At 33.3% G+C, this 12,774-nt stretch overlaps 1 protein-coding gene across 3 annotated transcripts; it reads left to right on the top strand.

Annotated features, from left to right (window-relative positions):
• Window positions 1–117: 117 nt before the first annotated feature.
• LOC136983466 (organic cation transporter protein-like) lies at window positions 118–8,757 on the top strand. 3 transcript variants are annotated; one of them, XM_067280218.1, is made up of 10 exons: window positions 118–274; window positions 5,060–5,484; window positions 5,552–5,655; window positions 5,732–5,886; window positions 6,514–6,682; window positions 6,758–6,908; window positions 6,996–7,084; window positions 7,986–8,200; window positions 8,277–8,458; window positions 8,534–8,757. In XM_067280218.1, exons 2-10 carry the CDS (start codon window positions 5,080–5,082, stop codon window positions 8,690–8,692), a joined length of 1,629 nt encoding a protein of 542 aa, XP_067136319.1. In that variant the 5' UTR covers window positions 118–274; window positions 5,060–5,079; the 3' UTR covers window positions 8,693–8,757. The 3 variants fall into 3 exon arrangements, with proteins under 3 accessions (XP_067136319.1, XP_067136317.1, XP_067136318.1); XM_067280216.1 differs by lacking the exon at window positions 118–274 and adding an exon at window positions 2,340–2,631; XM_067280217.1 differs by lacking the exon at window positions 118–274 and adding an exon at window positions 3,302–3,338.
• Window positions 8,758–12,774: the final 4,017 nt, after the last annotated feature.

Below are 12,774 nucleotides of genomic sequence, written 5' to 3'. Positions count from 1 at the left end.
TTCCAACTGCAGCTGTTGTGTTTCCCTGCAATGAGGTCACTTCCTGGTTTCTTCATCCTCTACATGCATTCGTAAGCCAGGAAATGACGTCATCACACAGAAATAACACCACACATCGTTGGCATATAACTTAACTCTGCGTTAGAAAACCTCGCCACATGTCAGCTATAAATATAAAATATTTAAGTGTTAAAGACTTAATTTTAACAGTTTATAATTATGAATCCTAGATTCTTTCTTTAAGTATTGTTTACACGAATGACTAGAACTTGAAGTAAGTATCGATTTCGATCTTCATTTACGACGAAGTTTAATTAATTAATGAAATCCTGACCTCTCGATCAATTAAGAGTTGACACGAATTACGTCACAAATTCTCCGAGTGATGATTAACGAATGTCAAACTGTCAGAAAGGTTAATTGCTCCGGTTACAATTAACAGTGATAGGCTTTGTTTCGTTCTTCTTTCAACGAATCTACATATTCGTGTTTACAATTTCAACCATTTTCGCGAAATTGTTACATGGTAATTTCGACATTTATAATGAAATTGCATTAACTTAATGTGATTAACGATTGCGAAAATGAAATTAAATTACGTTCACGCAAACGTGATCTTTACATCATTAAAATTGACACGCTAATGCTAAGATTGTTACGCAACTCTATTTATTTTCTCATAGATTTATTCAGAAGTTAGTAATGGCTGAGCAAATGGTTCATTTAGCTAAATTTCTAATCCAAAATGAGCAAAAAGTGCTAATTATAGATCTATGGGGCTGTCCGTAAATGTCGCCTCATGGAGAAGGGGGTATTTTAGAATTGACTTTTTAAAATTTTTTCCGCTCTGTGGGCACTGACAGGGCCTCTTTTGGCAAGTCCATTATGAGTTCGGGCAGGCCCACAATGGGGCGGCCGGGTGGCGAGGGATGGACCACCCCCGAAAAACTTTTGGGGATTTTTCGACCCGTCCGGATTCGATAGATGGCCTCCCCGAGCGGTAGGCTGGTTGACCCTTGACCTGCCATCACGCAATGTGTCTAGTGAAGGAGAAAGAAATTATCCTTACGACGTCACGTTTCACGTTTACCGTTAATCAGTACCATAATGCCTTTTTTTAAAAAAACATATGTTACATTTAAAATATATTTTAAAAATTTAATTTACCCACTTAAATTTATATAAGAACAATAAAAGATAGCAAAATTCAAATGTAGTATATCATACAGTTAATGTCTGGTAACACATAGGCTTAATCTGTTACGGCCACAGTAAAGTGATTGATGCAATTTCTGTGACTATAATAGTGTAGAATTCTCACTATTGTATTCACATCTCAAATTCTAACTATTTGTTACGTTACAAATGATCATCATTTCATGCTTTTACAAGTCTGAAGACAAAAGAATGTCAGAATAAGTAATGTCATGAAATTGTGGTGTTGTTGCTATGAAGATATAAACGCGAGTCGTCTTTATTTCTAAAATCTGTTAATCAAACGGTAATTTTTTATATACGTAGAGCTTTGATAACTGTCAGGATAGATGTCGATGACGTAGAAATGACAGGCCCACGGACACACGTGCTTCAAGCACTGCGTCAATCGAAGAACGTCTTACAAACCCATGGAAGTGAAATAACTTGTTGACACGGTGTAGCAAGAAAGTTTGATTAATGTAATGCTATTGTTAAGTAGTGGTTTGTTTTGATAAAAGTGTGAATAATTCATTTTATGTTAATAAATCCGTTACATAATTGACGCAGTTATTTGCGTCGTAATAATGAAAAGGTTTTGAAAGATTCACGTCATTTGTGAAGGGGTTTATCATAATGTGAGTTAACGAACGACATGGGAGGGAAGGGGAATTAAAATTGTGGGATTTTAGTATGACACGATTTACGGATGATCGAATTCAAGAAAATGAGTAATTTTGAGGGTTAATGTTACCTTTGGTTCCAAGATGGCGGCTCGTCTCGGATTCCAGCAAACAGAATAAAGGAAACAGTGGGGATGCACGTTCTAACCTAACCTAACCTATTCTGATAAATTACCATATAATTATGGTAATTTATCAGAATAGGTTAGGTTAGGTTAGAACGTGCATCCCCACTGTTTCCTTGCTGGAATCAGACGAACCGCCATCTTGGAACCATAGGTAACATTAACTATTTTGAGTATTCATTTCTAAATAAATCTATGAGAAAATGAACTATCAAACGGATCATTTAATTGTAAAATAAGCGTCAAATTCAGAATAATAGATCTATTTAGGAAATGAGTAATTTTCAGTGCTCATTCTAAATACCTCTATAACTATTTTTTATTTTTCCTCATTCTGAATTAGACATCCAATTAAATAATTCAATTGACAATCAAACCATAATAAATAACCAATAAGAAACCTCAATCAATTTAGCATTCTTTAGAAAGTAACGAACCAAAATTGACATTGATTTAGTTGACTAGAATATTTCCTCATGTCCAATGACTGTCGACATCCGCGATAGAAAAGTTTTTGTATTATCTCAAAAATTACTACATTGTGAACATTCCAAATTTTACGTAGTTCGTGTTTAGTGTTTTCCATAACGATCGTAACGCAATGTCTACCATCGCTACTAACGAATCCTGTAAGTTTTTAAACTGAAATCTGTATTTAAAACTGGCTGTTTTAGGTTATGTGAAATTCTAGGCAAACGTAGACTAGCTGTTCTTTCTATATACAGTAAGTTCATTTCGTATAAACGCTGCATTGCACGATAGTCCATATTGTTCAAGATCTAGTGTCGGATGGGCGCGTCGACGAGGATGGGCTTTAGACTCGCAGCCTTAAGCTGTAATGTGTAAGGAGTCTTTTCATCAAATAAGGATAAATTTAAATGTAACAAGGTTCGTAAGTGCAACTTGTTAATCTTGATGTGTACCTGTACATCCTGCCCTGATGTACTACATTACATGTATATCTTTTGAGCGTATACGAAGCCCCTAAAAGCTAAGGTCCTTGACATAAAACAGACAAAATGTATAATAGATTAATTTACTCGATTTTTATTTCGCATCGCGCGTGATGTCGTGAAATTTAAGCAATTTTTGCAAATTTTACGTGTCAAACACGCATTTTACGTGTCTTTTTGTTAATTAAATTTCTTTTTTGACTACATTTAAAACGCATAACGAATATATATTATCAATTTTCTCATAAATAAATCACTAAAAACATCTTATGATAATAAATACTTCTTGTACTTCGGACTCATTTTTATAAATATGCCGCATCATTTTTTAAATAATCATTTCGATAGTGGCTCTTGAGAGATGGAGAATCCCCAGAAAATAGGTAAAAATTTTAATCTTAAGATTTTTTCCCACTAATAATATTTGAGCCCGATCTTAGATTCGGTTATTTCATCTTTTTATCGAGTGTTTTGCACTGTGTCCCTTCTTTGTAGTGTTTCTGTAATTACGGTTCGTGTTTAAAATAGTCCTCGATGATTATAATCTGTAAAATAGTTGTAATATATGAAATAGTTACAGTCACTTGAATAATTATCTATTGTAAGTAACTCTAACTCTTGGAATAGGATACACTTTACCTATTGTAAGGATAAGAGTTAGCTTGATCTTATTTAACAATTTTTCTATAAAACAGAATTAGAAAGTATATACCAATACTCCAAATTTTACACCATTCAAGTTGTTTTTCTCATAACGATCGTGACGTAATGTCTACTATTGCTACTAACGAATTCTGCATTTTTTTTAATACTAAAATCTGCATTTATAACTGGCTGTTCGGGTTATATTTTAGTAGCTAAATCGTTCATTCAAAATGAGCAAAAAATGCTGATCATAGATCTACGGGGCTGTCCTTAAATGTCACGTTTCGTGGGGAAAGGGATATTTCAGAATGTGACACAATGTGACTAGGGGAGGGGAGGGAATGATCCTTACGACGTCACGTTTCCATTTACAATTAATCAGCATCATAATGCTTTTTTAAAAAAAACATAATAGGCTATATCACATTTATAACATATTTTAAATGTGATATATAAATTCAATTTTTGCACTTAGGGTAAATTTATATACGAACACTAAAAGATAGCAAATTGTAAATGTATGTCGTAATTAACTTATTAATAAGTTAGTTATGTTAGTTAATAATATAATTAATTAACTCATAGAATACCTGTAGAGAAACTAGCTTAACTTTAAAATAATGATCTAAGGAATAATATATCCTTATAGTGATTCGCAATCTGTTTGAGCTAGTGACACACCAACGAGCCATTATGGCATCAGAGATGCTTTTACGTAAGAGAAGAAGTATTGTCGAAGGTCTTTATTTTTCGTATTAAAAATATACAAACAATATTAAAAAGTAGAGAAACAATTGGATTTTTTGAAATTTTGTGGGACTTTTTTGTGAAAAACCCCTTATGAGAAGTTCGCGACATACCAGTTGAATCCACTTAGTATATGAAGAGATGTAGAATGTAGAATAGGTGTAGTCTAAAAAAATAAGTCTGTGCTTTAAGGTCAGTCGATAATTACGTAGGCCTAAAGGTTTTAAATAGATAAGATAAGACCTGAGTAGTGATAAATGTGGGCCCGGCACTTTCGAAAACAATAAAAAATATGACGATTAGGTCTTAAATCAATAGAGAACTCAATTTTTTACATTATAACAATAAATTAGAACATTTATTATGAAGTCTAAATTTTTGTATCGTATTTTTTACATAGAAGTTGAAATTTTGGAGCCTTTTGTGTCCGAGACCCACTCTACCGATTCTTTCTATCTATGCCTAATTAAATTTAATAAAAAATCGAACGTATGTACAGAAAATGATAATACATAATAACGAATTTATATACAAGATAATATTTTGACTTTACTCGATATTATCAGTTTAATTTTCCACGGTTTATAAAGGATATTATCGATCAAAAGATATATAAGTGAATAGATATACTAAAAATTATCTTCTATCTATCGATAAATCCACGTATTTACTTCTATTATAACTTATAAAATTTAATTATTATTATAATTAGCTAGCGAACAGGAATTTAAAATGGCGATAGCCATTAAGCCGTTAATAGAAGAAGACGAAGACATAAAAGATTTAACGGACGTTATAGGGCATTATGGAAAATGGCAGAAAATCATTTTTGCATTCATGTTCTTCATCGGTTTCCCAGCCGCCTGGAACAATTTAGTTTTAACGTTTATTGCTCCAAATATTGATCATTGGTGCGCTAGAATACCCGCATATAAGAACATGAGTGTCGAGGATTGGAAAAATTGGACCATCCCCGTTGTGGGTAAGAATGGAAATCGTCCCGAATACGACGAATGTCGACATTATAAGTGGATGACAAACTCGTCTGATATTGTTTACGTCGATCACAATCGTACCGTCCCTTGTAGTTCTTGGGAATATGATCATTCTTTCTATTCTCGTACTATTGTGGAAAAGGTAAGTAGAACAATTAAATTTAACCTATTAGCACATATATTTTGATCTGTATTCTATGTAATTTTAGTGGAACTTAGTCTGTGACAAATCCTGGTTAATATCTATGAGTCAATCTGTATACATGGCTGGAATTTTATTAGCAAGTTTACTATTAGGCCATCTATCTGACAGGTGAAGAATTTTTTTTATAGAGCAGTTAAATGTTTATTTTTTAAATAAATTTTTAAAATTTTTTCTTTAATTAAAGATTCGGACGACGACCCGTTCTTTTAATTTCATTCGTTTTAACGTTTTGTTCTGGTATTATTTGCGCATTTTCACCGTCCTACATTGTCTTTACGATTATGAGATTTATCATAGGATGTGGAAAATCAGGTCTTTTTGATACTTGTTTTGTTCATTGTAAGTATCAAAGAAGTTCATTTTTATTAATAAAATAATTGTGTCATATTTTATACAAATTCTATTATAAAGGAATTAATTAAACAATTTATGCGATGATTGGAGGATTTTAAAAACTGACGTACGGTAATTGGTCAGTTTAAAAAATTCACATGCGCTGATTGACAGAAATATTTCAAATTTTCTCCAATCAACGTATGCCAGTTTTCAAGATGACCAATTATCGTAAGGAAGTTTTTAAAATCTTCCAATCATCGCGTGCCAGTTTTTAAAATATCCTAATTACTTGTAAAAAGTAGCAACCAAAAAACTTTATTAAGAAAACTTATTCTAATTAAATCTATAAATGGCATACTTTTATAGTATTATACTTTGTCGCTTTTAAGACTGCTTTAGCTAATTAACATGTAAACATATTACAGGTGTAATTTACAAATAATATTTTAAGCAAATATTAAGTAATTAACTGTTAACATATTATAACCGCAGTATTATGTTATATTATAACTGTTAACAGTAGTTAATATTAACAGTTAATTACTGACGTAAAAACAAAATTATCGAGTAAGAAATTTACGAATTAAATTGTAAAAAAAAAAATTTCTAAAGAATTTTTTAAATATTAAGTAATGGAATCCGTCGGACCAGAACATCGCTCCGTTATTGGTATAGCCATTGAATTTGGATGGGCAACAGGATACATAATGCTACCGGGCATCGTATGGTTAGTTAGAGATTGGTTTTACATTCAGCTTGCCATTACCATTCCAATTATACTCCTGGGTACGATGTGGTGGTGAGGACATTTGATAGCTATTTCAGCGTAATTTTCCTGCCAATGCCGAATATAATAATATATAATATAAAACAGGTTTTTGCCGGAATCTCCCAGATGGTTATTAAGTCATGGAAAGCTGAAAGAAGCGATTGAAGTCTTGGAGAAAGCTGCAAGTATTAACGAAGTTTCAGTCTCTGATATTGATACGTGTATCAATAAACTTGCCACGAATATTGGAATTGAAGTAAGAATTATGATTTATTTTTATTTTAGTACTGCATTTTGTTTGTTTTTAATCATGTAAATTGTATTATTTACGTTTAATTTTCAGAGTGAAGAAGTCGTAAAACATAAAACCGTCTTGGATTTGGTTAAAACAGCTAATATAAGATGGAAAGCTCTTATTCTCTGCTTAAATTGGTAATTAATTATGTTTATTACTTCCACAGGAATGACCAAAATTTTAGTAGTGAGTGGCTCCAGTGTCACGATTTTACGTCGACTTCTAAACAGATTAATATTCAGATTCCTTGATAGAATTTTAGTAATGGATGGTTCCGGTTCTAATTCCAGAATGTCAATCCCTTAAAAATCTTAAATAGAGATGGTTGGATAGCTGAGGCAGTAAAGGAAATATTCCACTCTGGAGGACCGGATTCGAGTCTGCTCAGAAATATTCATAAATTCTACCGCCTGTGTATATATATATATATATATATACACGAATATATAGGAGCTATTATCATCGGGGCTGTTTCTTTAAAGGAATTATACAAATTTAGAACAATTACATCTATTCAATATTTATATACAGAACAACTTTTACTCTTTTCATCCATGGACACTAACAGGGCCTTTTTATCAACCCCATCGTGAGTTCGGTCACGTTCACAATGGGCGGTCGGGTGGTGAGATACAGGGACCCGACATATCCGGGACAGACCATTCCGAAAAATTCCAGACGATTTTCGACCCGTTTGAATTCGACCCCGGCTCCCAAAAGTGTTAGGCTAATACCTTAATCACTCGGCCATCTGGACGTCGACGACAATTTTTATTCTTTGTTCAGTAAACTTTTTAGATTGAAAATTACTGCCCCAAACTAAACATATCCGAATTAATTATTTATACTATTAATGAGCAGTAAACCCCTGCATGCTCGGTGATATTCATGGTAAATCATAAATTGTATTAATATAATGGACACTTCTGTGTATATTGGACCATTCCCTGGTCATGCCTATGATCATTTCATTTTTTAAGTTACTTTAAGTTTTTAAGTAAACCTTAGGATAAAATTTTAATGTTAAATTTTTTGCAGGTTTGTTGTATCTTTTGTATTTTATGGTATTTCGCTCCACACTAATAGTCTTGGAGGAAACACATTTTTAAATTTTTTTATATCAGGAATTGTAGAATTTCCTGCATATTTTGCTTGCATTTTCATCATTAAATATTTAGGAAGGAGACTGCCATTAACTATATCTATGGTTGGTGGAGGATTAGCATGTATCTTAACCATCCCCATTCCGGATAGTGAGTAACGTTTAAAAATTTTTAGCAAATATGAACTTGTACTTTAATTTATTTTTTAATTTATAATGCACATAAGGTTTATTATGGCTACGTATACTATTCGCCATGGTGGGAAAATTATGCGTTACGGCCGCATATGCCATTATTTATATTTATACTACCGAAGTATATCCTACAGTTGTAAGAAACATAGGTTTGAGTTCTGGCTCCTTCTGCGCTGGCATGGGATCGGTTCTGGCTCCATTTGTTAAAGAAATAGTAAGTTAATTATCGTAATTTTTTGATGTAAATAAATTTTTACGTATTCATATTTATTAATTTCCACGTTTATAGGGAGAATACACGAGTCCCATCGTCCCCATGGCTCTGTTTGGTGGATTATCAATGGTAGCGGGTCTACTAATTTTACGACTTTCAGAGACTAACAATAAAACTTTACACGATGTAATCGATCAAAATGATAGGTTGGTAATTGCAGGAACTTCTAAATGACTCCATTTATATTAAGTTTTGTTTTTTTTTTTGTAATATTCACAAATAAAAGACATTTTTAAGTATTGTTCTTTTTTTATTTTGAAAACAAATGCATCTGTGAGCCAATTTTTACAAATTTTTATGTGAAAAATTTTATGTGAGCCATTTCTCCTATTTGTATAAAGTATTTAAACTGATATTTGGGCACCAAGAAGCCCTTCTATTCCTTTCACATCATAATGGTTCGGTCAATCCAACAACTAGTCGGGCAGTCAGATGGTGAAGGATCTATGTATCCGAAATGAACCTTCCACAGAAAAATTTCTGGAATTTTTCCACCGCCGGATTAGATTCCAGAGTAAAAGGCTGCCCCCATTTTGGGTCTGGATATAATATTTGACTGCCCAATTGTTGGTCTGACCGAACCAATAATGGGCTTGAAACAAGCCCATCTTAGTGCTCACAGAATAGAAAGTAAAAGATGTCCAAGTTTTGTCGTTACATCGTTACAGTATAGTTATTTAATTCTTCTAATCTCACTAAACTTCTTTATGTTTCTCATACTCTGTGCTGTACGTATACTCAAGTCAAACGATTGAAATTTGTAAGTTAAAAAAGTTATGAAAATTCAATACGTGGACATGTGAAAGATTTCCTCGGAAAAAAATTTAGTTCCGAAACTACACTACGGGAGTTGTGATACCATAAGCACAAAAAAGGCGCAATTTTTTTAATGTGTCATAGCTTTCAAAATACACTCGCGACATTGGCATCGTTTGTGTTAGGCTCGATCCCCACTATCGAAACACTCACGATCCAGTCAAATATTTGACGCGTGTTACAATGCTGGGCTGTAATTTTTAATCATGTTTTAATTTATTTCATTTAAAATATATGCTCTCCGCCTCAAATTAGTACTGTAGTGTCGCCCCTGTACATCATACTTATCCTTTAACAGTAGAGTCGTGCCGGTCTTTTATTAACTGCTTTCAGGGAAAAGGTTTTAAATTCAAACAACGTTACCCCCGGTTTGCATTGGAAGTTCATATATAGTTAATCGGGGTCTCCTGCCCCTAAGCGGGGGGTCTCTTTATCGGGGACTCGACTTACGTATTTTACTCTGTTTTCGAGATTAAGGAAAGACAGATTAAGGAAAGACAGTGCAATTTTTCAAATTGCAGCCCAAAAAAGTAGAGAAACGAGTAATTTCGTCCAAGCTAGAGCGTTCTTGTCTGTGGACTAATTGAATATACGAAGGGTATTCTAGGAGAACTAATCGAGAATAGACCGAATATCTGAATATGTTGTGCTTTGTGAGTAATTTACATCACTCGCAGACTGCACTTTTTTGCAAGATGGAGAAACAAGATGTTCCCTTTAAACCAGAACACTAAATCGGCAAGAAATTTGTCTCACTTATATTAAATTTGTAACCATAATAAAATTTTGAATAATTTTATGTAAATATTACTAATAAACTGGATGTTGAATTATATGCTATATCTATTTATATTTTACTTTCAATGTTTCAATGTAACACTGGAATAGTTTTATTTAAAAAATCACTTTTAACTTTTGCTTTCTTATCAGTTAAAGATATAACTTTTCTCTTTAATGAAGGTTTTCCACCAACGGGCTAGAATATGGGTACTACATAGAGTGGCTGTGACTATGGTTACAGCGCTCTTGGTGGCAACAACGAGTACTATCGACCGCCATTTTACTTTTAGTCAAAACATTGAAGTCTGTGCCACGTGTTGGGCAGGATTCTCACTTCAGAATCTTTTTTTTTTTTTTTTAATCTAAATCTAGATTGTTTTGTTTACTCCAAGATTTGAGATTTAAACAATTAGATAAGTGATATAAATCTAGATTGTTTCATCTCGAATTTAGCTATTTCCTAGATTTTATTTGATCATTATAAAGGCCAGATCATAGTGGTAAGATTTAAAGTGATAAGTGTAAAGTGACCAGATTTAAAGTGGTAAGTATATACTTAATCCTCAATATAACAATATTTTTATAATCTAAGTACGAACCAGATCTTGAAGGGCTTTACTCTCAGTCACATGATTATTTATTTATAGTATAGTCAGGTAAACGGCCGGATGGCAGCCTACCGCTCTGGGGAACCCGGGATCGAATCCGGACGGGTCGAGAAATCCCCAGGAAATTTTCGGGGAGTGGTCCGTTCGCCACTCGGTTGCCCCATTGTGGGCCTGGCCGAACCCATAATGGTCTTGCTGAAAGAAGCTCTCTTAGTGCCCACAGGGCGAAAAGAGTTTTAAAAAAAAGTATAGTCAGGACAGTCTGATCCGTATCATCCGTACGTTGTTGATTTTTTTTGAAACAATGTTATTTTTTTGCAGAATATAAGTAGTGTTCTTGTGATTTTATTATAGTTATAGTTTGCGAAAATTTCGATTTCAACCTGTAAAAATATTTACAATGAAAAATTACATTTTGATTTTTGTCATGTTATGAACCACATTGGTGAAGTAAAAATCCTTCTAAGAGGTAATAAGGAGCTAATAATTGTGGAAAATGGAAGAAGTGTTGCATTTTCCCATCAAAAATAGACAAAGAAAGCATGCCAGTAAGTGAAAGAGACTGATATGTAGAAACTGCACCGTTAGAATGTGTACACATTGTGCACTATATGCATCATTCTGGATAACAAAAGTATATTAAGACGAACTAACCTTTTGTTCGTTATGTTGTAGACAATAGCCTTAGACACCGGCTGGCCGGATGGTCGAGTGGCCAAGGTTGCAGCCTACCGCTCTGGGGGACCCGGGATCGAATCCGGACGGGTCGATTAATCCACAGGAATTTTTCCGGGGATGGTTCGTTCGGATATGTCGGGCTCCGTCCCTCACCACCCGGTCGCCACATTGTGGGCCTGGCCAAACCCATAATAGGCCTTTTAAAAGAGGCCCTCTTAGTGCCTACAGGGCGGAAAGAGTTTAAAAAAAACCTTAGACACTGAAGCCCTGAGTCGGAAGAGAGGATTGGAAAATTACCAATCCGAAACGCATTGCTACAATAGGCAAAATAAAGTGAATTGTTATAATCTTCTCTGTTAATTGCGCGGATAATTAAAAAAGACGTGATAAATACCACTAGTCTCTCTATTAGAAGAAAAAACCTTTGTTTATAATTTTTTACATTTTTAATTATTATCGAATGGCAAAAAGCTTAATTTTGAAGATAGTGATAAATTTTTGTTAAAAAATGTAAATGTAACATCTTCATTAAGTCCGTTCTCTCTCGAGATATAACACATGACAACTCTCTATCTCCCCACCCCTTTAATATTAAGGAGCTATGTGCTATTGAATAATAATAAGGAGCATTGATGCTATTAAATTAATAAGAAGCATCAATGCTTCTTATTAATTTAATAGCGTCAATGCTCCTTATCGCTATCATGCCAAATTTTGTTTCTTATAGACGCCAACACACACATTTACGAATATTTTTTCCGTTTTTTTACTTTTGGGTTCAAAACGTGGAGATTCACAAAAAACTCTGAGGATCAAATTTGACACGATTCCAATGCTTTCCCTTGCTATGCACAGTATATATATAACAACCGGGAAAGTAAAATTAAAAATGTTTAGAAATGCATTTAACGTTACAAAATATTTTGTCTTGTTTAGAAAAATTTAAATAAAGGGTTAAAGAAAGAAATGTCTCGTTATTTACTTTCAAAATTAAAAAAAATACAAAGTAGGGTCATTTTGACTCGCACCACTTAGTTAAGGGTTAAAACTCTTTCTTTCCTTTGCACACTTTTACACGAGTTAGAATATTCTATTTCGTTACTCTTACACAACATAAATGCCACGTCCCTTGACTAAAATAAAAATGGCAGACGTGTATTCAATTTTCCTCAAACATGGCGTCGCTTCAGCCACTATGTAGTAGATTCTAGTCGTTATTTTACTCCCTTTTTATTTCCATGATGTCAGTATAGTTTCCTTTTTTGAAATTCTTAATCGCGCAATATTATTTTCATTATAAGAATATAAAATCAGTTTAAATCAGCTTTAAACATAATTAAATATATTTTTAAAAATTGTAAAAAATTTTAATAC

Source organism: Centruroides vittatus, unplaced genomic scaffold (genome assembly GCF_030686945.1).
Source record: "Centruroides vittatus isolate TY-2023 unplaced genomic scaffold, ASM3068694v2 contig_882, whole genome shotgun sequence".
Taxonomy (NCBI): Eukaryota; Metazoa; Arthropoda; class Arachnida; order Scorpiones; family Buthidae; genus Centruroides; species Centruroides vittatus.
This window is presented reverse-complemented; position numbering and strand designations above follow the sequence as displayed.

Coding starts and splice junctions, on each gene's coding strand:
- LOC136983466 (XM_067280216.1), top strand. CDS start 2,604: ATGTCTACCATCGCTACTAACGAATCCT. Junction 6,683..6,757: donor CTCCTGGGTACGATGTGGTG/GTGAGGACATTT, acceptor AATATAAAACAG/GTTTTTGCCGGAATCTCCCA. Junction 7,085..7,985: donor CTTATTCTCTGCTTAAATTG/GTAATTAATTAT, acceptor AATTTTTTGCAG/GTTTGTTGTATCTTTTGTAT.